Raw genomic sequence first — 24,966 nt, 5'->3', positions numbered from 1 at the left:
CTGTCCTGATCCAGCCCTCCCCCAACCAGAATGGCTGCCAAATGCACAAGAGCTACTGGTTCCCTCTGGGCTGCAAGCCCCACAAAACAGGGCTCTGATGTGTGTGGGAGAGCTGCTGTAGGAGCAGGCACAGTGACAAGGCTGCTTCATGTGTGAGCTGGTGCTGAGACCAGTGTATGTGTTCATCCTCTCTTCTCCCCATCCTGTGCCAAGGCCAGTGTTACAGCTGGCTGCTACACAGACCATGCAACAGCACCAGCACAGCTCATGCAAGAGCCTCAGCACAGCTCACTAACTGTACCTGCAAAGATGCAATCATTGTGACTTGTTATTTTAAGTACTGCTTCCCATTGGAAAACCTTTCTGGTGTGGCAGAAAAATAAAACTCCCAGATGAGTGTTAACTTTCCCAAACAGGCATGGGTCCAGCTGGGCTTCTCTCAGCCTTCCTAAGGAAGAGATGTATCTCTTGACATACTCAGTTGCATTATTGTGCGCTCTCTGTAGCATTTCACTGGTGTTTAACTGGGTTGTACCCTGCTCGATGAGCAGCTGCAAACTCTTAACATGGTGACGTGCACTGGTGCTGCCATGTACAATGTGGTCAAAATTCACTCAGATTTTCATACCAGAGACACATGGACAACACAGCACAATCACATTAAATTTGCCTCTACTGCACTTTTTTTCCTTCACTCCTAAGAGATGCACACTAGCACACACATTTTTCAAGATGAAAAAACATGAAGCCAGCATGACCTCTGCTGACAGCAATCCTTCCAAGTGTCTCCTCTGCAGCTATACAAACATTCAAGCTCCTTCTTTCTGCAAAATTAACTTCATAAAAGCCAAAACCGCACAACCGTAGACTTGTGACTCACCACAAGTATAGACTAACCACAAAAGGGAGTAGAAATTTTCACTTATTGTTTGATTCACAAAATGCTCAAATAAATATTATCTGAATTGAAATTAAGATTCTGGGATTCCCATCTTGAATGCTGCAGAATATAAGACAGCTCACCCACACGGTTTAAGGTCTGTTGCCTAGGAACTCCTGGATGGAGGATGAAGATCTGTAGTAAGCACATGAGGGAGAGGCTGTCCAGCATCTGCTGAGGCCAGGCCTACACTGCACTTTGCTGATCAACATTTTGGTTTCAATCACTAATGGTATACTTCAGAGTAAGCAAGACTCCAAATTTTCTCTCCTTGGTAATTCAGGGGAAAATGCAGTTCCCCATCAATATACAGACATCCACTGCCTGTCCTCTGATCATTATATGTGGGCAGTGTAAGGCTCCTAAGTTTGTGTCTTTGCTTTAGTCTTGGGAGGAACTTAGCAAGCTGGCTCTGCCCCAGCAAATGCACAGACACATCTTTAATGTTTAGACACTATGACATTATTCACATGCTTAACTTCCAAGGACATGCTTCTGTGCTGTGCTGGAATGAGGCCAGGTTACTCAACACTTGCCAGGGTTGAATCTTTGATCATAGTGCACACTTCACTTTGTATCAAAACAGGCTGGCTTCTTTTAAACAAATTTGACATTTTGTTTACCCACATTTTTATCTGCAGATTTTAAGGTATTTGTATTTTTTACTCTTTATGTAATCATCCATTAAATACTTTCTGTTTCTTTTCCCCCAGGAGAATTTAAACATCCATTTTTCTTAATAATTTGTCTACATGGTCTATTAATAATTCAGAAACAAAATCTGAACGAAGTCAAAAATTATGCTAATGTATGATGCCTTTTTTACACCAACATGGAAGCAAAATAGTTTCTTCTCATAAGCAACTGCCACAACATATTTATTGTACAAATACAACAAGACAGAGCAAGTAATTTCAAATTATTTGCACCATGGAATGCAGAAAAGCAAGCAGAGCCTATGTGGGAAAATAGTGCATGTGCAACACAGATGACAGAAAATACAGCACCAAGAAAGGAGAGGAAATTACATGGCCAAGTCTTAGGAAAAGATATTAACCATAAAGGTAGCTGGGGAAACTGGAGTTGGGAAAACCAATTTTATTATCTTAGAGATGAACGTGGGGGGGAAGAAACCAGGCAAAATTAATGGAGTTAAGTAAGTAGAACCAGAGAGGTTTTTCTACATGACAGGAACAATGCAGGAGAGAACACCACTGTGGAACAGAGGAACAGCCTGGGCATAACTTGAATAATGTGGGCAACATGATGAGAAAAGAAAAAGGGCCCAGGGAAGCAGGCTAAGCTATAATCCTGTACATACTGTACACTTAAAAATGCCCTTCAGAGTTTTGAGTTCCTACTGTGCAGGATTATGATACTGTAACAAGAAAAAGACTTTAGAGAGCTAACAGTGGATGGCGGGTATACAAGGTCCAGAACATAAAAAACTGCAGAAGGTATTTTCAGTATGAAGCAAACAGAAAGCTGATTTAAGATTTCTACAGAGGCAGGGTTGGATGTTGGTATTTCTGAGATCTGGTGCAGAAATAAGCACTTACATCCTGACCAGGCTCTTACACCTTGATCAGCTGTGGTCTGCAAAATTCCAGACAGCAAGAAATCACAGGAATAGGAGATAGGGACATGCAAAAATGTTCTGGCAAAATAATATGGTCACTCATACAGAAGAATGCAGATAAGAGCAACCTAAGGACTACAGAGCTGTGAGCTGTAGAAGATAAAAGTTTTCAGGGCCAACTGCAGAATTGTCCTTGCTTTGTCAGCTCTGCTGCATGGCATCTGGAGCAGGGAAACTGTAATTAAAGGGAGATGCCAAGTAAAAACTAAACAGCATCATACTGGAGTAAGGTAATATCAACTGGAGCCAGACGGCAATGGAATCATAGCAGACAGGGAAAATAAGGAACCAAAGCAATCAAAGAGTAGAGAGCTGAGGTGTGTCTGTCTAGAAGCATTTCTCCAAGACTGAATTAAGAAAGAAGGCAGCTGAAAACCTTAATTAAGCAATATACCAGTACCTGTGTCCAGAACATTAAGCTTCTTTCTGTGCTTAAATTTGCTTACAATTTTGTGGAATAAGTTCTTTTTCTGAGACTGGAATGAACCTACAGACAACATTAATAATACATACGTTTAATTAGAAGCTTGAAAACGAGTACAACAGTCACACTATGTACTATACAACCTCCCCTTCCTATAATGCAAATTGCCACTTTTCGGGGAAGCACAAAACCTGACCTACTGCCTGAAGGGACTCTGGAGGCTTTCAGCAAGCTGTAGTTCAATCTACCACCTCCCAATGTTTAAGTGCATACAATGCACTTTGGGGAATGAAACCCTTAGGAAAGCCTAGCGATACAATAAAACAGGGGGTTTTCTTTCTTGTTTAAAGATATACTCTCTTTTGTATGTATACTGGGCTTGGCTGGGAGGGAGTAAACTTAGCAGTGCTGGAAACACTTTAGTGTTTTTTAGTGGTTTAGGTACTGCTGAGCAGTGTTTACACAGCATCTCAGTGATATAATAGCAACATAGGCATAAGAGATGCATATCTGCACAATGCTAAGCAAATTTTAGGGAGTTTACAGAAACTCAACTTCAAAATCTTATTTCCAAAGATACAGTGGACAAGTAAGTCTTCAGGCTAATTCAGAACAGACCAGCCCAAACAGAAATGAGATGCTGTGCATGTTGACAAGATGATTTAGAGCCTAACAAGCAGGTGTCCTTGCCATCTCTAGCTCACCTGGAACAGGATTCTACCCACCACAAATACTGGCTTTTTTCACTCCTCCTTATCCTTAAAAGGAACCAGACACACACATTAGCTACTGAGACACAACTGCAACCATATAGGAATGTGCAATCAGGATAAATCTACTTAAACATCTGCAATGTGCCATCTCAGACTCCATACACAAGGAAAGAAAGAGTAAAGTGTGTAGCACATGGAAGAAGGATTTAGTCTTAGGAAGTGAAAGCCATTCACAGACACTAGGCTATCTGATCAATACTGAGAATTAGTGAGAGAAAGCTAAAACCCAGCCAGAGGCAGGCATAGAAACTTTAATATCTTGTCCATGTTGGCTTTGTGGCTTACTGCTACTTCTTTTTTAATATGGAAGAAATCAAAACTTTGGAGAAAGATTAATAAAGTTCCGTAAATCTAGAAGTCAAAAAACAAACCAAATAAAGTCCAAGCAAGAGATCATCTTATGCAACATCAGCTTGAATCTGAACAGCTTTACTAGAACCTGTATAGGAAACACCAGAAAGTACAACAGAAGAGGCCATATTCACTCAAACTTACTGAAGTGTTCTGCAAATTTTACAACAGCTTCCTGAGTATCACAGAGGACTAGTCTAGTGTCAGTGCAACAAAAATGTAAAACAAGGAATGAAAAAGCTTGGAGAGTTTGAGCAAAAGTCTAAGTGAAAGAACTAAGCTTTTCTTGATACCAAGCTCAAATACTTCATCCACATCAACAGAAACAAGCATTCCCACCAGTTCCACAAGAAGACAGACGTATGTGATTCTTGTGACATTTTTGCTATTATTCTTTACTTAGCCGATTAGTGGTTTTTTCAGGTGCTTGGAAGAAGCAACACGTTACATATCACCCATGTCTCAATTTCTACAGCTCAACCTGCATCATACAAACCACTACAACCACTATGAAAGACAGCCAATGTCAGCAAGTCTAAGCAGAATAACTAAGATGAAAAACTCAGAAGATGATAAGCATTGCACACAGAGGGAAACCTGGGTTTTTAATCTCTTTTTTTCCCCACATTACAGGCACCTCTGTCACAGCCTGTATCTGCAAAATGCCACTTTCCCATGTGGAAAACCCAAGGACTTTAGTAGAGCCAAATCTTGCCTTTCAGTAAGGCAAGGCAAGGCAAGGATTTCCTTCCCTTTTAGCTGTTACTCCTGTGAGACAGTGCCCAGTGACACTTAGAATTTCCTTTGGCCATAAATGCATTGAAAGATAAGACAAGCTAATAGCTAAATAAGTCAACAGTTCACATTTGGATCTGACAATGTAACCTCTGACTCCACAAGAAACTTAATCCACACTCTGCCTTAACAGTGTAAGCACAGTCACCATCCTGGAGTTGACAGGACGCCCAGCTGGGCTACACCTGTTTCACAGGGACAACAGGCAAGTATTCCAAGACTTTGAACAAATGCCACTTGTGAACATTCAATCCAGAGAAAATCCATGACTTAAAAAACTAACCTAAAAGTCTTGCTGTTAGGCAATGGACCCTAGATGTGATCTCCTATAGAAAGCTGAAAAAAAGCTTTTAATTTTAGTTTACTTGACATTGTTATACAGCCATCTACTCAGCTTGCTCTGTTGGCAATATTCTATATGGTTATTCCTCTCCCTAGCACTTCAGAAATAGCCAGAGGATTTAATCCTTAGCTTGTCCATAGTGCTCACTGAGGGCAGTAGGGATTCCTCCTGGGAATACTTGCTATGGCCAGTGGCAGCTGCCTGGAGAAGCAGCAGGCAAGAAAATGAACCATAACTGCATTTCCTCCAAATTTCTGGGCATAGGCCCCTTTTGCTCTCAAAAAGTTCCCTTTTTTTCAAGGATCTGATCAAATTGAGGACGTTTCAATAAGATCCTAACAAAATCAGGACAAACAGTTTGTGCATTTCGGCATCTCTCAGAGGAAGGCGCTGTATTTTTAGGTCATGATCCTTGGAACATTACAGCATGAAATCTGCAAGCATCTGAATGCTTTGAGCCAAAAAAACCCCAGAGCTAAGACCAAGAGGAATGCCACAAAGCAGCATCCATTTTAAGCTAATGTTTTACTTCTAGTGCTAGAGGCCACAGACATAAAAGCCAAAAAAACAAAAAGGTAGAAAATCTCTTCCCCACATAAAAGCAAACTGTGCATTCCCCTCTTTGCATTCCTAAAATGAAAGCTTTAGTGCAGTGCTTGGTGTATAACTGAGCATTTCTTCGAGAGACAAAGCAGAAATAATGACTCTGCCTGTTGCTCACTTTTGCATACAAGCAGATTAGTGACTCACTGCAGACAGCTGACTTCTGCGTGGTGGGATGTTTTGGCACATATGACATAGGAAAGAAGAAAAAAAAGAGGAAAATGTCACAGCTCCAGTAAATGTCGGAGCAAGCCATCTGCACAGATTCAGTATAGCTGTATTCTTCAGCCATTTTGTGACATTTTTATTGTATGTGCACATTCCCAGTTCAGAATGCTTGATGTGGATTTTGACAAAGCTTTATGGCTGGTTCAGTCCTGCTCCCATTGAAGAAAGACCCCCAATCATTTCAGTGGGAGCAGAATTTAGACAATTTGGAAACTGGGGAAAAAGTGCCTCTCATTTAAGAAACGGTTCAAATTTTCTTTCATATATGTGAATGTGAAACAGCTTTCATGTTACAGGGTTCTTCAGGTGTTCTTATGTGAAAGAACTGGCTGAAGTGTGGACTGGACATGACAATCACAACAGAAGTAGTCAGTGGGCACTGCCCTACTGCTTTTCCAGAACAGGAGAACATCCTGACAAATCTGGCTGTGTGGTTAGGTAGCAGATAAGCCTTCTGTAGGTACAGGCTAATGACTTTTGATAGAGAATCAATCCAGCACCATTTACTCAAAAATAAAACTTATTAAAGCCTATAGTTACAATTGGGTGTGGGGTGCAGAGAAACACCCCAAACCCAACAAACAAAAACATTTCTCCATTTTTATTCACCCAACAATCCTAGGGAAGGTTTAGAGTGCAGCTCTCCAACATGTTTTCTAAATTTTAAATGTTTAGTAGACACTGTAGACTTCAAAAATTAACTAGTTATCTGTGTTGAGTGAAATGAGTAGATAGTTTATGATCCTGCACATACTCTTTCAAAAAAAGCAGCACATAATTTCAAGGAGTGTTTACTTAAACATATACCTACTGATTTTTATCTGTTATTTGGAAACATTCAAAGGCTGTAAACACTTGTAGACACTATTTGCGCTGACCAACTCTTCTAATTAGGTGGCAGAGACATACCCAAGGAAAAGCCACACAGCAGAAACAACTCCACACAATACAGTAATGTAGAGCAGTGCAAAGTTAAGGTCTCCTACATCCCCACACAGTCACACCCATAATACTGACCCTTCATGGCTCATGCACATTGCACAAAAATGCTACTTTTGTTTAATTCTAAGGGTGTAAAAAAAGAGGACAATTCAGAAGACCCATAACCACACCAAACCAAGCTCTATTATTTTGCATAATATATATCTATTATATTTGCAAAATGCCAGTTTCATTTCTGCATTAGCCTAGCACACAGACCTGCTTGTGCTACACTTTTGGAGGCCAGGGTTCTCTAAGAGTCTTTATATCCATCACACTTCATGAGACAACAGCACAATGAGGCTCAATGGATTGTCAGTACATCACAAATTAAATTGAGGATTGAGCTTAATAAATGTTTGACTCAACTGGAACAAACCATACTAAGCTAGTAAGCTTGCCTGTATGCACTGTAGGTCAGATCATTTCAAATCCACAACTCACATCCTAGTTTTACACATCCTAAGAAAATACAACACATTTAAAATTGACCCATTGCCATTGAATATTTACTTTTTAGCAATCCTTCTTTTCCAGAAGAAAAATGGTTTGTTGGAAAGTTTTTCAGCTACCTCTTGAGAGCTGACTGTACCTTGCTCTTCAGGGAGTTGGAATGACTGCCACAGAACTGTCAGCTTGCCCAGCTTACGTGTGTGAATTCAACATTAACTGCAAATAGGAGCAGGTACCACTAGCTCTGTCTGGATTTAGTTTGGGGCTGTGGTTAGATGCTCACTACAGAAGGAGTAGTGTTACTGTCCGATATTCCTGCCCTGGGGCTGCTTGTTGCAACCCCACAGCTCAGTGGGTGGAAAAGTTCATGTGACTGTTTACCATCTGCTCAGTGAAAAATCAGCTGGCTTAATTTAAAGAGCCCTTATTGTCAGCCAGAGGCAAATGCTCCATGACTGTCTCTGCAGGGCTGTGCCAAAGCTACTCATATCAGGCTTGTAACCAGCCTGCAGTTATATTTTTGACCTTCCCTTGAGACAAGGCCAAATATATTCCAAAGTTCTTTAAGTGATGCTAACAAAGATAAAAACTAAACTCTCCTGTATGAGCCTATCCAAAAGCAGAATGCAGTTCTGAGCTACCTGGCTTGAGGCAGAATTCTAGCCCACCATTCCCAAACAACACAGGGCCTGCAGGATTTTTAAACATCCAGACACCTGAACAGGTAAATACTGTAGTGAGAAATCCAATGAGCTGCTACTACAACTTCAATTGCTAGATTACTGTAGTTGAAGAGGTTTTCTTCTCAACAAATGTTGCTTAATTACCAGTGTGTTATCATGCTGTAAAGCAATTCATTCATGCTCATTTAAGAAGTTCTGTCAAATACATACCATAAAACAAAATTAAACGCAGCTGAAGTCAGAACCAGCTTGGTATTTGCTGTGGTTTGACATGGAAGTGAATTTTTTTTTAAGAAGTTGGGTCAAACTAATCAGTGGTCAGGTTTGGATATTGGCACTTAGAGTGACCACTGAAAGTATGGACACACCTCTGAGAACACAGGGGGTTATAAGTAAGAACTCTCAGGGGAACTCTCTCTTTAGTTTTAGTCCTCAGAGAGTGCAGACTCTCCCCAGCCCAGCCTCAGGCTGGGTGGGGGAGGGGAAGCCATGTGGCCTTGTCCAGGTAGGCCGAGGGGCTGAAGGTCTGAAACCGAGCCAGCTCCTGCGGACGGAAGGGTAGAAAGAAGTGAAGATGCCTTTGTCCCCCCCCACCAGAGGGAAAGAGACAGAGAGCCTCACGGCACTTAGAAATTTGCCGGCAGAGAAAGAGAAAGGGGGGGGATGATGCCCAGTGTAAGAGTCCAGAGTGCTGGGCAGAGATTTCAGCTGCCCAGGGAGTCTGAACTTTTAACCCTTTCCTGAGAAATGAAGGCTTTATAAAATATTACTCCTCCTCGATTTGTAGTAGAAAAGAGACAGTCCAGGACCTGAGAGGTTAGAAGAAGAAACTTTTAGGTAGGAGGAGATGATGGAGTACCTTTTGGCTGGACTTTTCTTGTTAGCCATAGACTGAACCAAATTCTCCTGCAATATAAACTGCATTTTAGGGGGATGCAGTGGTGACCCAAAGAGACCTGCTTCAGCAAGCACCAAGAATGACAAGAACAGAGGAAAGCTGAAGAGGGAATGGTGATGCCCTCTGTCTTCAAGAAGAAGATGATCTCTGTTCCTGGACCCTTAGCCCCAGGGGAAACTGGGAGGGACTGTGGTCACAAGATAAGAAGCTGAACTGTTGTCTCTTTTAGTCCATGGCAAAGCATCCTTAAAGGAGCCCTATGGGCAGTCTGTCCATGCATGGTAGTGAGAGCACTGTGACATGGAAAGGAGAGTGTCACACTGACAGATTTTCTCTGGTGGTTGCCATGTGTGACATGGAAACACAGGAGGTGGCAACTGTGTTTCCTGGGGCGGAGGGGGGGGCGGTCTATGGCGCAAGAGAGACTTCTCTCTCCATTAATAGACTGAGTATTAATTATCTGAAAAGTAGTAATTTGATCAAGAATCCTGGGTAATGTTTCATAGTAGTTGTTTTAGAAATTGGGAGGAGGAGGGGTGTTTTAGAAGGTCTTCATCCTAAATTTAGTGTGTGTGTCTTCTATAGTAGTAGTTTAGTAAAGTTTTTTTCCTTTGTTATTAAGCTTAGGCCTACTCTACTCTATTCCTGATAACATCTCACAGCATTTATTTAAGAAAGTGTATTTTCAAAAGAGCGCTGGCATTGCGCCAGTGTCAAACCATAACAGTATTAGCACAAGTCTAATTTTACAAAGTGGCTGTTCCACATCTAATTACAAAAATCAATAGGAAAACTGGCATGCACTAGGAAAGAACAGCTGCTCAATCCTGCACACTGTAATGTGATTATTTGTGAAGCATTCAAAAGGCGTAGATCTAATCCAGGGTCACCTGGCTAAAACAGCCGTATTAGATCTTAAAACCTGTCAGTCAGTGGAACTACCATTGTTGCAGAAAAGGAAACCAACTTCACATTGCAAACTGTGCCTGATGAGGATCCTTTTGAGCATCCTTTTATCTTGTGGAATTACTAGTATATAATTCCTTCATTTTGTGATGCTTCTATACTGTATATTTGCACCAGTATTTCTGCCACGGTATAAAAGTAGTTTTACCCTACCACATTGTCACTTCTCTACCACCTCTGTCACAGGCTGTCTATACAAAAAAATAGCCAAGTGTGTGATGAGTTTCTCCCTCCATGAGCCTCAGCAATGGAGCTGGATATGGAATTGGTTTTCATGTCCTCTTTGTTTTAATCACATCAGGGCATTTTTACTCAAAACTTGTGACAGAACTATAATCTTGATAGAAGAATAATTTCAGATGTTTCATTCAGACATCTCTGGTATTTTATATTTTAATTTACAGACACTAAAATTACAGTGAAATTAGAACTGCCATAAAACTAAGCTTAGAAAATGCAACCTTTGATCATATGCCCTTTTTCCCCCATCTTCTCCTGGGAAAAACTTGTCAAATTTACTTACCTCACAAATACTGATTTTCTTGAAAAACTTTCTTGCTATGAGAAATACATTTCATGTACAAACTCTACCCAGTTCTACTTATCATGAAAACCAGGAATCAAGAGTGAAAACAATCAGCCTGAAAACTAAACCAGATGAGAACCCACTAACTTTAGTGCTAGGTAATTCTTTGACTTCAGACTTTCAACTGGTAACAGTAAAGTAAGAATATATAAATTCCTGGGCTTGTTACAGCACTGCCGTTGTTTAAGAATTTCCTGCACTTGGCAACTTACCTTTGTTGGATTTTGGTAGTTCACATGAGCCGCTTCCAATCTTTCGCTTTTTCCTCGAGACAGCTGAATTTTTCCTGTCAAAGGTAATAGGACTGTATTGAGGGAGGCTGTTGAATTTCTTTGCAAATTCCTCTTCCAATTTTGCTAAGCTGAATGGGAAACAAAACCATTCAAATTAAATGTAACTCTTTCTGGAGAAAAAAATATATTGTTTAAGAGCATGTCTGTGTATACACACACACCCTTCTACACAGAGGGGAAAATCAGGTAAGTGCACACACTGTAAACACCAAACCAGTATATATTAATCAAACTTTGGAATGAGAATGTACATTTCTGCTTCTGCATTTGTAACAGTGCAAATTGATTACTGTAGTAGCATATGTTAAAATTTAAAAAAAAACAAAAAAAACCCACCAAAAAACAACAACAAAAAAAAACAAACAAAAAAAAAACAAAAAAAAAACCCAAACCAAAACAAAACAAAAAAAACAAAAAAAAAACCCAAAAAAAAACCCCCAAAACAAAAAAAAAAAAACAATGTCATACTGGTGACATTTAGCTCCATTTGCTGCACAGATTTGTACAAGAGATTTGTCTGTTCTGTGAGGGAAATGAACAAAGACAGTAAAAACAATAAATAAACCAATAAAACAACTTCACATAAAACTTCTTACACCAGAATGAAAATAGCATTTCAAACCAGAAGAAGAATGTCAAACTAATCAATCTTCTGTGGCTATTCTGAAACATGAAGCTTTGGGGCGGGAATTAGTTCTGTATTTGTTCTGCGTGGTTAGATTTTCTCCCCTCGTATTTCATTTGCTGTGAGATGAAAAATGCAACTAGTTTATGCTTTCATGAAAGCCAATGTGCCTCATACTGCAGCTTAACCTGAGTGACTGTCAGCAGATTAACTACAACTCAAGAAATCCACAGACAAGGTATGGTTGTTCCTAATAGTCGGAAGAAAACAAAGCACTCAAAAGAGGATGGCACAGCATTTCCAGCTGTAATGATTACACTGGCTTGCATAAGCACTCTGTTCCTGCAAATTTTTGCATCCAGGCAGAAGTAGAAATTGTGTTTTAGTAAAAGGCAAGCACACAGTTAGGCAGGTTATAAATAGCACTGTCAATGATAGGGGAACAATGACATCTTTCACTTGTTTTTAATTCTCCTTGCTATGAAAAACCTCAACTTGACAGAAGTTGGCATGACTGTTGGAAGGATGGCCCTTATACACTTGGAAGTATCACAAGAAACATGGTACTTCTCTATACTTTCTGAAGCAACACTTCAAACAAATTGCATTTTGAAAGCTTTGGTACACAGAAAGAAACCTCATTTTTTCCTCCTTAATTATTACTTCTCTCAGGAAGCAATTTTCCATCTTAAAATACAGCCTTGGCTCTTTGCAGACCAGGTGCATGGTGAGATTTGTTTGTTTGCGTACATGTTTTATTTTGGTTTTGAATCACAAAGGTCTCTGACATCAGTACTGCTTGGTACTGCTACCTTTTTCTCTTCCACACAGATGTTCCCTGACAACCACAAAGCCATCTGATTTTCTGCTCTGACTCAGCTCCTCTCCCACTGTCTGTTCCTACCTGCCTCAGCTCCTGCCCCAAGGGCATGTGAGGGGCTGCAGCTCTAATTGGGAAAGCCAAACCTCATGAGACAGTGGATGAGTTACCTTCCTGGCTAGGAATTTATAACTTGTGTGATGTGCAGGCAATGGGGAGTGCTGCTATCTCTGTGTAAGCGATTAATTCTTTAAAGAAATAAAAAATCATTCACACTGTAATGAATTTTAAGAGCCTCTCAGAGGCCTGATTAGACATGTGCAGCTGAGCTGAGGTGTTCACGCTGTACAACCTAGTCCTGCCAGAGATACATGCAGGTAGAGCCCTGCTTTGCAAAGGAGTGGGCTCTACATGGGGAAAGCACATCTGAACCAGAATATCAGGGAAATGTGGGAAGCTACTGATGGGGAAGGTAAGAGCACACAGGGAAAATGATGAAAATGATGTCATTCTGAAGGGGTGAGCACCCTTTCACCAACACATGTACAAAATGAGGCTGAAATGTGATGCTGAAGGGAGCTGAGGGAGTTAAGTGGAGCAGGTAGAGGTAAAAGCAGCTCTTCAAGTAGCCAGAAGATCAGGTCATGAAATGGGATATGGGATACCTTCTCCAGCACTTATGCTTCACACATTCTTAATTCTACCTTTACAGAGTTCACTAAATAATATTCTTTAATGATGCAACTGAATAAAGATGTAAGATTGGAAAATATGTATTTTCTCATCCAGCCAGCTAATGAGGGTATCGTTGAAGTAATGATTTAGGCAATTTTCCTAGGTACTTGTTGAATAAATAACTTACAACTACCTTCTTTTATGCTAGGAGATGTGATTAGTTTTCCCACCATTATGTGGGAAAAGTTTTCATTCTTTCAACTTAAAATATTTCCCAAACTTATACAAAGCTCTAAAAATGCAGTGTTCCATTTTTTTTAAACTATTTTTTCTTGACTATTCCAATAAACATGACTTGGGGATTCCCACAGATTTAATATGTTTGCTGAAACTGAGCTGCAATTAGATGCCACATAAACTAGGTTGTAAAAAGGGTACTGCAAACCTGCAAAACCAAACATATTATAATTTTAAGCATGAAATATGGAAAAACTCCCCCTTTAAAATACATTTTCCCATCTGCAAGAATTTGCAAGTATAAATGGCTACCCAGATTGAACTACTGCACCTACAGCACCTACAGCTAAATACATCTGTAATACTCTGACAAAAATCACTTGTATACTAGAGAAGTAATTCTGTGGAGCCTTGCTAAATTTTAATGCATCTATACTCATTAATTGTTTTTAAGAGATATTTAATTTCATCATGGTGGACATAAACAGTTTAAATATCTTTTCTCTACAATAGAAAAATGACATATTTATCATAATTATTTGCCAATATAAGAACATTGTTTACTATTCCTCTGTAAGCAATCTCTCCAAGTGGAGAAAGAGATCTATTCTTTCTAGTCTAATCTGGTTTATGATGATTGAACACCTACACAGAACTTTAAATAGTGCTTGCAAAGTACTCTGAAAATGTAAGTAACCCTCTTCACTACTTTTGAGCTGTGGGTTTGTTTAGAACTGAGTGGTTTGTTTAGAACTGAGCAAATAACACCATTCAAATTCACTTATAGTGGTGTAAACCAGGAAAGATCTCAAAGGAATTACTTTGCTATATAAACGATGGGTATTTAGAGCATGACTCAGTCCGACAGAGTTTTTCATTTTTGGAATTGTGATTATTTGTGTGTTAGATGCAGGTCACTTAGCTGCAGTGAGGAGGACTCACTCTTAAATTATTAGGCTGACCTAACTAAAACATCAAACAGTGTTAAGCCACAACTTACCCAAAAACAAACTCTTCCTTTGGCTTAGTCTTTTTCAGTTTTTTGTTCCCACTTGTCCCACTTGGGGAAAAGGCCCAGATTTCTTCATTCCAGCATCCTTCATGATCTGAGGAGTTACCTTTTCCTGAGCTTCTTTTTCCTGTGATGAAGGCAGAAAATTGTTTCTCATCTTTAGAAAAATATTCCAAAACAAAGTAGTCTCAGAAGAAACTTGTATACCCAGTGAGTATGGCAACTTATGAAGCCTGACCTTTAAGGCAGTTACAAAACATTTTTCATTTTAAACTGGGCAATGATGATATTGACAACTATTCTGCATCCCCTGTCCTGTCTTTTCCTGGACTATCTTAAAAGATGAGATCTCTTAAGGTATAAAGAAGAAAAAGATGAAGAGATATACAGTAATAAGCTTCCCTAAATTACAAACATATTTTTTTCTTTTCTAAGTGTTCTAATTACACATATAAATCTACCAGTTGGAAAAATACACTTCCAGACATTTCACGGAAAGCTTCCAGATATTATCTCAAATTTGTCCTTCCACAAGATAAAGGGTTCTCACTTACTGCCTACAGCAAAACTAACAACCAAAGCATACCAGAACACATTTGCTTCTTGCAGGATTGAGAACTATGCTCACAACCACAAGAGTTGTTTATATAGAAACAAGGTAATTGTTTGGGGTTACATACATCACAAGTCCCACACATATCAGCAGGCTGACAAATTAAACAACAAAGCCTTCAGTCAAGAAGCTAAAACTCAGATAATGAAAGACAAAATGAGAGCAGTTAGGAGTTTGTGAGGTAAGCAGGAACACAGATCGCAAGACTTCAAAAGACTTGCCCTAGAATATGGAGTCCAGTCACTCTACCTGTCCCTAGTATCTCAGGTGGCCAGACACAACATTCCCACACTGCTCAAACTCCAGCTCAAACATGGATTTTTGCTTTTCCTCCCACTCCAGACAGGCTTTTGCAGTTCATGCTGTAAATAAAACACTCAAAGCCACCCACCTCTGTCCACATTAGCGCGCAGAGATGTGAGCATGCCCTCTGACACCAGAGTTTTATAAAGAGCACCTTTGCAAGATCTCTCTGATTTCCTGGAGCCACAGGTTTCTATCTTTTTAACACAGTCACTGTCCTCAGTTTTGACCTGTTCTGGTAAGCTTTGGGGTACCACCTCTTCTGTTGGGGTCAGTGGTTCCACTTTGATGTTATCAGAAGCCTCACACAGTACTTCCTTGCCTGTTTCAATACTAAGGAAGTTGGGAGGCTTGGATTCTTTGGTGGTCTCCATTGGTTTCTCCTTTGATGTTTTCTTTTCTTTTGATTTCACTTTTTTCTTTGGTGATTTTGTATCCAACATGCTTCCCTTCACATTTGAGCCAGGGCGATTTTTTTTGCGGGGAGTATCCATGAATCTCTCAGCACCCCAGTCCCCCTTGGCCACAGCTTCAATTGTGTACATTACACTTTCAATGTCCGACTCAGAGGACTGCCTCTTTTTACAAGATTTTTTGGGGGTGGATTTTTCATTTGTGTGCTGGTCCAGCTTATTTTTTTTCTTTTTCTTCTTTATCTTTTCTGGCTTTAGCCCAAGGATAGTCATGTCACTCATAAAAAGCTCTGGAGAATGGCACATGTGATCCTTTGTGTTATCCTTCCTCTCAAAAGGACTGCTTTCCGTTGCAAGACTAGTAAAATCTCTGTATCTTGCAGTTTCTGATTCCTCAGCTTTTGTTTCATCTGGGTTTTGCATTTTTTCTGTTGCTGATTGTTCTACTTTTCCATTACTGGAGTCTTTTACTATTGTGTTCTCCAGCTCTACTTCCATGTCCTCTGAAACTTCACCTTCCTCATCTTCCAGTGCTTCCACTTTTGTTTTCCCAGGTTTTTTCACTTTTACTCCTTCTGAAGCAAGGCACATCTAAAATAAGTTTAAAAACAGTCCCATGAAACAAACATCAACTGTTAACATTACTTACTTATACTAACAGGAGCATTTAACAGGGAATCTCTCTGGCATTTTAGTTTAGGAAAGCAAACTGTGCTACAGTACTGAGAAACAGGCTGAAGACAAGCTGAAACGGATGCAATGGGATGAGGGCTAAGTGCTAGAATAAGGCTGGTAGGTTCATTGCTCTAACAGAAAAAGACTCCAACTGATCTTAGTGGTGTTTCTTTTAAGGCTCTTTATATAATCTGGAAACCCACTGCTAGATAGATTTTCAAAATATCTGAAATGCAACAGAACAGATTCTCTGACTATGCCACAGACAATCTACTTGGAATCTCACATCCATTCCCACTTCAACTTTCAAACGTCCCTAATACAATTCCTTTCTCTGTTTTCCAAATGGCCTTGAAGGAGGTAGAAAAAAAATGTTTACTGAATCTCCCTGAGATTATTTTTTTTACTTGAATGTAAGAAATAATTTGAAAGGTAGTAAAAAAGCCTCCCAAATCTTTCTTCTCATGTCACAGACTTATTTTGCAAAGAACTGCAAAGCAGCAGTGGTTGCTATGGTTATCTCCTCCTGGAGATACCACTAATGGAAACCAAAATCCTTATACTATCTGGGGAACATCGATATTCAGAAAAGGAGCTGTCAGAAGGTCCTCAAACTGCCATGTTCCTGCAGCACTGACTTAGGAGATCCTCTGTTTTGGATCACCTGTAAGCTATGTGGACACATCTACAGAAGGTAGACCTTCACGGCACCAACCAACTGCCCTTGGGAAGACATGCTTTGTTCTTAGTGTTCTTTCTCAAAGCCCCCAAGCTGAATTCCCAGTGCAGTTCTTTTTTTAGAGTAAATGTCAACCAGTCACCTGGAGCAAAAACAGATGGAAGAGGCTTGCTTAGAACCAGACATCAGAAGGTTCCCGCAGCTCAGCCCACAGGCCATGTGGTCAGTATGGATGTACCTCCTCAAGGCACCTGGGCTCTCTTTAGGTCCATTTTAGATTTCTTAAATTGGCAAAGCTTTTTTACCTTGCAAACCAAAAAAGTCTCTCATACCAATTTATGTAAGAACATAACACCAACGATTGGCATGTTTTTGTAGCAGGTTTCCAAAATTCTTGCTGCACAAGGTAGAAATTACTGATCTGGCTCAGGATAAACCAGGCTGAGCACTGTAAAGCACCAGAACATGGGCAACACACAGTATCTATTGGGAAGCAGGTTAGACTAGGCAAAGGAGAACTCCACAACTGTGCTGAACTGGGTTCTTGGTACAAAGGTACTTCTGTGACTTTTTTACTACACTGCAATGTTAAGCACAGCCATGTGATTTTCAAAAGCTAAAGCTCAATATTTAAGATGGAGCTCACTGCACTAAGAATATTTTGTCAATTCAACGTACACCCCATAGCCAATGAATTTTTTCCTTTCATACATTTGCTTCTTCTGCAATAGACAGTAGTACAGAGCTATAGATGTGGCTACAAAAAAAAAAGTGACTTCTGTCTTGTCAGAAAATAAACTTGTAATTAAACAATCTTCAAGCTTAAAAAAAATGTTTAGAAACAAAAAAAGGCAAAATTTCAATAAAGAGCCATTGGTTTAAACTGCTCCCAGAAGGAAAATCTGCTGAGAGTATCATAGCAGAACTTCTATAGAAGTTATTGACCTGTTAGTTCACCTGAAAAATAAAATGGACATGAAAAGCAAAAATAAATGAAAGCAGCTCATAACCATTAACATGAATTTGTAATGGCAATGCCCGAATTTGATAACACAGTCATCCTGTCATCCTCTCAACTATTTGTGTCCTCAGTTAAACCCTAAAACCTCAAAGCCTAAACTAAGAAACTGAATCAAGTTCAACTTCAACCAAGTCCCTTTGCCACTTCTCAGCTGCATGAGATTCTTAGAAACCTCTATGTTGATGGCTAATCTGGGGAAATCTTGACTTGTGACATCTGAGCCATGATAATTTATGGTTCTATAAGCGGCAGAGCAATTATAACTGTATCACTGTTCTGCCTTGCAGACTTTGGCAATCAATAGCTTTAACTTCTGCACCCCAGTGCACATGAGGCAATTAGTCACCAGTGGTTTAGTATTACCTCTGCCAGCTGAAATAATGCTGATGTTCCACACTGTTTCGTTAAATCAGAAGGCCCTGAATGGGATGTACTTGAAGAAATCTATGGAGAGAAATATCAACACAAATAAAACATTCTTTGATCACTACAAATTCTTTTATGTTTATGACACAGCTTTTCAATGGATTGTTTCCCCCTTCCCAAAATTAATTCTGAAGATTATATACTAAAAAGGAAGTGTAGACCTGTGCATGCCAGTATGAATAAAAGCCCACTCCAACACGACTCTGGTGGATAATGCCACTGTATGCTAAATAATACTTGCAGATTTGGGGTTTTTCTTTCAGGACTCCCTTTGAAGATCAGGATGAACTGAAACATATGCTCTCTCACACAAGAACAGACTCCAGCTTTAAGCAACAATCTACACTAGCATGCAACCCAGCTGGTGGTGTTTTTGAAGGCTTAGCAGGACACTGGACTCCAAAATTTTTAATTCTTTCATTTCATTATCATAGGTTAAGGAGGCTATTTCTTTCAGGTTATGGTATTGTCTTTTGATGTCCTATAGGACTCATATATAAGAGATGCTCTGAACCCAAAGTTAAGTAGAAGCCCTCAAGCCTTTGGTAATCCTCAGTATTCCTAAAGACTCCTCAGAATACAAGGAGGTTGTCATGCAAGCATGTAGCTGATTATCCTCCAGAATATTTTCCTGTATCAGGTGATGATCCTCTTCAGTACTTTAGAGTGTTTTGTACCAGTTTTGAGCCAGGTACAAGGAAATTATCTTTTTCTAAACAAATTTAAAGTATCAGTATCAGGATTGGTCATTAGTATGAAAAAAATGTTATTTTTTTAAGAAAATACCCCATCATCTCTGACCAGGCTTGTGGGTTTCTTATACCTCCTTCTTTAGGCTGCATAAGAACGTGAAGTTATAAGGGACTGGGGAACCAAAGTATTTACACCCTTTTGTCTCTCCCTGTCCCCAGAAACTCAGTTTTCATTGCTCTCAACCAACATAGTTGATCGCAGAATTTGGTCTGTCACTGCCATAAAGGAAATAAACAAAAAACAACACTGTCTCTACATGTTCCGGAAGGTGCAGCTCTTCACAGCGCCTCCCAAGCTCTGACCATCAGAGCTCAAGCCTCCCCATGCTGCTGACAGCCAGGTGCTATTAGTGCTGTGATGTGGCCTCCTTGCCTTGGTGAGGTGATGCTCCACTCCTGCACCGCCTCCCTTCACTCTCATGCCTCCGCACTGAAGGCTAAATACAGAGCAAGGGACTCTGCAGAGCTGAACAGCAACAGCATCCCAGGCTTCAGAATGCAGAGTGGCTCCAACCATTTTTAGAAACTTAAAAATCCTCAGAAGTTTTAGAAAATAATTAAACCCCCTTCTCCATTTTATTTTAATCATCATCTGTGAAGTATTGTGAAATATCAAAAAGGAAGGGATAGGGAAGAGGGAAAAAAAAAAAGAAGATCAAATTGTTTAATCTACATAGCAAAGAGATGAAGGAGAAGCAGAGCAGTGTGGTATGCTGAAGAAGACAGGCTCCTATTCACCAGACACTTGCCATGCCAACAGCATGGAAACAGTAGTCCAGTCCCCTCCAGCACACAGCATCTGCAGTTTGGAGTTACAGCAGCATAGCGCAGCTGTCTGCCAAATACACTTACAAACTAAGACACCCTCGAGGTGATCATGAACATGGTCTATTTGGGATGCTCCACACCAGGGATTGAACTGCTATCTGAAAACTTAAACTGAATCTCTCACACATCATTTATTCAACTATGATCCAACATTAGAGATCTCCAAAACTGGATAAAAAAAGAAGAAAAAAAAAATGAAATGTCCTACAAGAGCTAGAGACCTGGAAAATGTGCTTAGCACATCTGCTGTGTTTTTCCCTGTCTGAATCAGAGCCTTTAATGTCCATTTTGTGTATTAAATTAGGCTTGCAGGAATCCATCTGAGCAATCACTGAGAGCTCACAGAAAGCCGTCCAACACGCAACATCATGCTGCCAGACTTAGCTTCACTTTTTCTGCCACCTGTAGTACAAACTGTACACTCCTGTGGACAAGCATCTGTCCTTCTAATAAATTAGGGCTTCACAAGCTTCATAGTCACATCACAACTTCTAATGCTGACTTCTAAAAATCAGGCTGCACATGGCAATAAGCCTTACTTCAGAACACTACTACTCAGCCTGCTGCTGACCTGGTTAGAGGCCATGTTAGAAACTTCTGGTGTCCCTAAGTAAATACTACCAGCCCTTCTGCTGTCCCAGAGCTGCAACAGCCAAATACCCTTATGGATTACTGATCACGGGTGTAATCACCCTTGCACAGGCACTGCTGGCAGTAGAGCACATTGCCACAAACTCTGCTACTGCCAGTGACTGCCTGTACAGCAGGGCAGATTTTCTTCCACTCATATAAGTTCCTATAAAGCCACAGTCTTGCAACACTATCCATAGAGCAAGACATGAAATACTTTAATTTCAATGCTTCCAACCTCTGCCTTTTTCCTGAGAGGGACTGATCTCACCAGCAAGCAGAAAGGGCTGGCTGCAACCGGACAGGTCTAGAGAACCATTTTCCTTACTAAAATAGGATGTGAATTTGAAATAAAAAACTAAAACACCACAACAAAAACCAACAAAAAAGGGTACAAGTAATGTGCTAGCATACTCCTTTTTTTGTCTTTGAATACAGTATCTTCATCTTTCAATCATCACAAAGAATAGCATCTGCACATCAAACCTCAGAGATTTTTCAGTGAATCATCTGTATCAAAGAGAAGACCTCTACAAGGTTATATTTAAGACTCACAGAGAATTTCTAGGACTTTGAGGAAACCTGACCCAGCATTCTTGATTACTGCTGACAGCTGCCAATTTCAGATACACTGCATCAACTTCCAACTCTTCATTCAGATTCCTGATGACCTCAAAGTCTACTTTTCTTTTCCTATTCTCAGTCCCTGATTAAGCAATGCAATCATTATAACTAAAGCTTTATTTTTTTAATCCTGGTATCCAGCTCCTAATTAGGAATACTGTTATCTCCTACCTTTGCTGCTCTCCTGAGAATTGTTTTTATTACCGTTATAAAGCTAACTTTCCTAAAAAGAAGTGTAACTTCCTGTGCTGTCTCTAAGAAAATAAGCACATTCACAAGTGTCTAAAAGACTAGGTCCCTGGGACCATAGCCACTGCCTACTTCTCTTGGTATGTCATTACTTACTAATCTATGTTTCTGGAAACATCAAACTTGATACGAGAGCAAATCTTAAACAATCCATACTTTTTTTTGTAGAAAAGTTATATGCATGATCCCCTTCTGACACTATTGGGTATAACTTTACCTCTGCCAACTGGAAGAGTGCCGACTTCCCACAGTGCTTTACTGGCTCGGGACTTGGCAACTGGGAAGTGTTTGATGAGATCTAGGTTACAAATGAACAGAGGAGAAAATATTTCAGTGGCACATAGGAAAGACAGAAAGGGAGGGAGAAAGAGAATGGAAAATAAGAGATTAGTTAAATCAGTTAATTTTAGTTCTTTCTGGCCAAAGGCCCTACTTTAGACAGGCAACCCCACCCAAGAAACACTTAAAGAGATATGTAGAAAACAGGAGAATACAAGCAAATACCACATTCCTTCCTTAGATTAAGCTTATGGATACTCTATGTTTATATTGTCCACAGCTAATATTCTGTCATGCTGTGTGTTTTATGTGACCAAGTGAACAAATGATACCTGTTGCTTAAAAATATGCACTATTAGTTGTTAAGGTTAAATAAAACTCTCCCAGAAGGTCTGGTCAGTATTTCCCATTACTTAGACAGAGAAGAGGACCATCTGTCCTCACAGGCAGTTCTTGTTTCACTTTCTTTAGTTATGAAAAGGAAGTAAGACCTATGTCTGGAGATCAAATCTAGCCTTCCGAAGAGCTGTTGGTGTGCCAGCATCTCTGGTAAGTGAATAACTACCATTACTACTTTAGGGCGCTGCTTTTACAGCCAAATTTTTTCAGACCCACTTTCCAGTTACAGCATTATGAATTCAGAAATGCAAGAATTTTCTGATATGTGACCTTTTTTGGCATGGCATTGCAGGGTAGTATTTGACTTAGAAGCCTTTAAAAGCCCTGGGACAAAATCATCAGTGTTTCCGTGTATTGCCCTCACCACAAACATCACACTTAGGACCATGATCACACATCTAGTGACAGGAAAAGGGCAATGGTTTTAAGCTGAAAGAGGCAGGTTTATGGCAGATGTTACAAAAAATTCTTAACTCAGAGGGTGGTGAGGCACTGGAACAGGTGGCCCAGAGAGGCTGGTGCTCAGGGCCAGGCTGGATGGGGCTTTGAGAAACCTCATTGAGTGGAAGGTGTCCCTGCATGCGGCAGGTGGGTTGGAGCAAGATGAGCTTTAAGGTCCCTTCCAATTCAAACCATTCTATGATCTTCCAGATGCAAAAATTATCATGTTTGCCTCTTTGTAATGAATTCTTTCTTTTGAACTAGGGTATTTGAAGAATTTATCTTTCAGTTACCTGTCAAAGAATTTATTATTATATTCCCCACTGCATCCTCCTCCACCAAAATCCAGGACATCCATTTCACTTGAAGCTATTTAAAGACAGTGAATAATACTCAAATTGCACTAATAGTAATTTTTAATATTAAACGGAAATATTTCAACATCCTAGTTTTGCTGCGAGACAGTTCAGTGAACCTGCTCGGGACCCCACTTGACTCAGTGATCTTGTACAGTGCACTTCAACTTTTTATCTTTCTATTTTAACAAATGCTCATCTCAATGATTTTTTTTCTGCATAACATGAATGGCAGAAAAGGGACAGAACAACACCCACACACACCGAATTATAACTTGAGAACATACAGGCATATCTTGCCTCCTGATGCAGAAAGTAAAGGAAAGAGTAAAGCAATTTTGAGAAGACAATAGGCATTCCTAATAAAATGTGAGATCTTTATAGTATTAAAAGAAAGAGGGGAAGCAGACACTTCCTATCAGAAAAAAAAAACCTAACCTTTAAAGAGCTAAGAAAACAAACAGCAAGTAACACAAGCATGTAACTCATTCTGATGAAGTTACTGGCCAAACATCAGAAGGAAAAGAATGGCTGATCAATCAGCTCTCAGTGAGATTACAGATCCCATTCTCTGTCTTAAGAACATCTCCCAGACTTAATAATAATCAGAACCTCGAGTACTACAACCACAAAAAGCCCTTTACTTATGTAGAGGTTTAAGTGGGAGATCATTAGGATCAAGTTACTATCTTTTATTATGGTACAAGTGGGATTTTAGCTATTATATTACATTTTAGTTTGCAAAAGAAGCATGGAACTACTTTTTCATTTTCCTCCTAGAACAGGCATTTCATTCCAACGCAAACATTTAATAATTTCAGTATGTGGGCAAAGAGCAAATACATTTGTCTTTACCTGGGAAGATTACAGCTTTATATGTGGGAAAGCTGGAAGAGAAAACACTCACTAGTTTTTACACTCCAAATTTCACGGTATTTTGACCAAAAGTTTTGGATTCAAACTTCCAGTTCTGCACAGAAATAAACCTTCTCAAAGTGAGTATGTGAGAATGCAGCATGGACAAAATCATCCTGAGTCATGCTTTTTTCCTTAAATGAAAGTAACATGCTGTATTAGCAAAAAAAAAAATCCACCTTGTTGCATACTGCATGTGACTGTTTTTTTGGTTTTTTTTTTGTTGTTTTTTTTTTTTTTTTTTAATTAAATCAGAGAAAAATATTAGAGAAAAAATTTAGAAAAGCTGCTGAAAGCAAGGAGTTTGGTGGTTGTGGATTTGTTTTATTTTTAAGATGGTTGAACTAGCAATTCTTTTGCTTTCATACCCCAGAAGCCTTTTCTTTAATAATGAATGAATAAGAGTTTAGGACAGTAAATCCAAGAGGTACTCATCTTTCTTCTCAAAACAACAATCACCACCATCTGTTCACATTTGCCAAACAGAGATGCAGTAAGACCAAGAGAGCAAGGGGTCCCATCTGCTCTGCTTCCCTCTCATGGCAAGCAAGGGGACAGCGACCAGCCCCTGTGAGCAGACAGCCTGCAAACAGCCACTGCCCTAAGGAACACAGCCCACTGCTCAGAAATCACAGCCTTTCCATAAAGGGTCAAGTGAGAAGGACAAAAGTAGGGCCAACTACTTGCAAGGTCAGAAGCATGAGAAAGCCAAAAGTGTAACTTGACAACAATCCAAACTTTAAAAAGCTCTAATGAGGATGTCACATGATCTTTGAAGACCTCCAAGGCATTTGCCTGTGCACCCACAGGACCGAATGAAGTCTTGCTCCCAGGATTTTCATCTTCTCTTGTGTCTTGTGTCAAGTCACTGGGCAGGCCTCATTAGGCATATCCTGAACAGCTTTAATTGACAACTACAGCACTTGGGCTAGACAACCAGATAAAAGACTAACTGAGGCTGTAAAGACAAAAAGAATCCCATGCTACTCTACACATAATGAGCTGTTTCTGAGTGACAGGGCACTTGTACTCCTGAGG

At 39.9% G+C, this 24,966-nt stretch overlaps 1 protein-coding gene across 5 annotated transcripts in view; it reads right to left on the bottom strand.

The window, feature by feature from the left end:
• The window catches only part of BBX (BBX high mobility group box domain containing), a 134,660-nt gene that overhangs the window by 8,126 nt on the left and 101,568 nt on the right, over positions 1-24,966 (bottom strand). For 4 of the 5 annotated variants that reach the window (XM_053936270.1, XM_053936269.1, XM_053936267.1 and 1 more), the window contains 5 exons: positions 21,756-21,836; positions 18,393-18,473; positions 15,330-16,245; positions 14,314-14,452; positions 10,876-11,024 (listed from right to left, as the gene is read on the bottom strand). In XM_053936270.1, coding sequence (XP_053792245.1) covers positions 10,876-11,024; positions 14,314-14,452; positions 15,330-16,245; positions 18,393-18,473; positions 21,756-21,836 — 1,366 coding nt within the window. The remainder of the gene's footprint in view (positions 1-10,875; positions 11,025-14,313; positions 14,453-15,329; positions 16,246-18,392; positions 18,474-21,755; positions 21,837-24,966) is intronic. The other variant, XM_053936271.1, reaches the window with a different exon arrangement.

This window comes from Vidua chalybeata, chromosome 2 (genome assembly GCF_026979565.1).
Source record: "Vidua chalybeata isolate OUT-0048 chromosome 2, bVidCha1 merged haplotype, whole genome shotgun sequence".
In the NCBI taxonomy this organism is placed as follows: domain Eukaryota; kingdom Metazoa; phylum Chordata; class Aves; order Passeriformes; family Viduidae; genus Vidua; species Vidua chalybeata.
The sequence above is the reverse complement of the archived record's forward strand: the minus strand, read 5'-3'. Positions and strand labels throughout refer to the sequence as shown.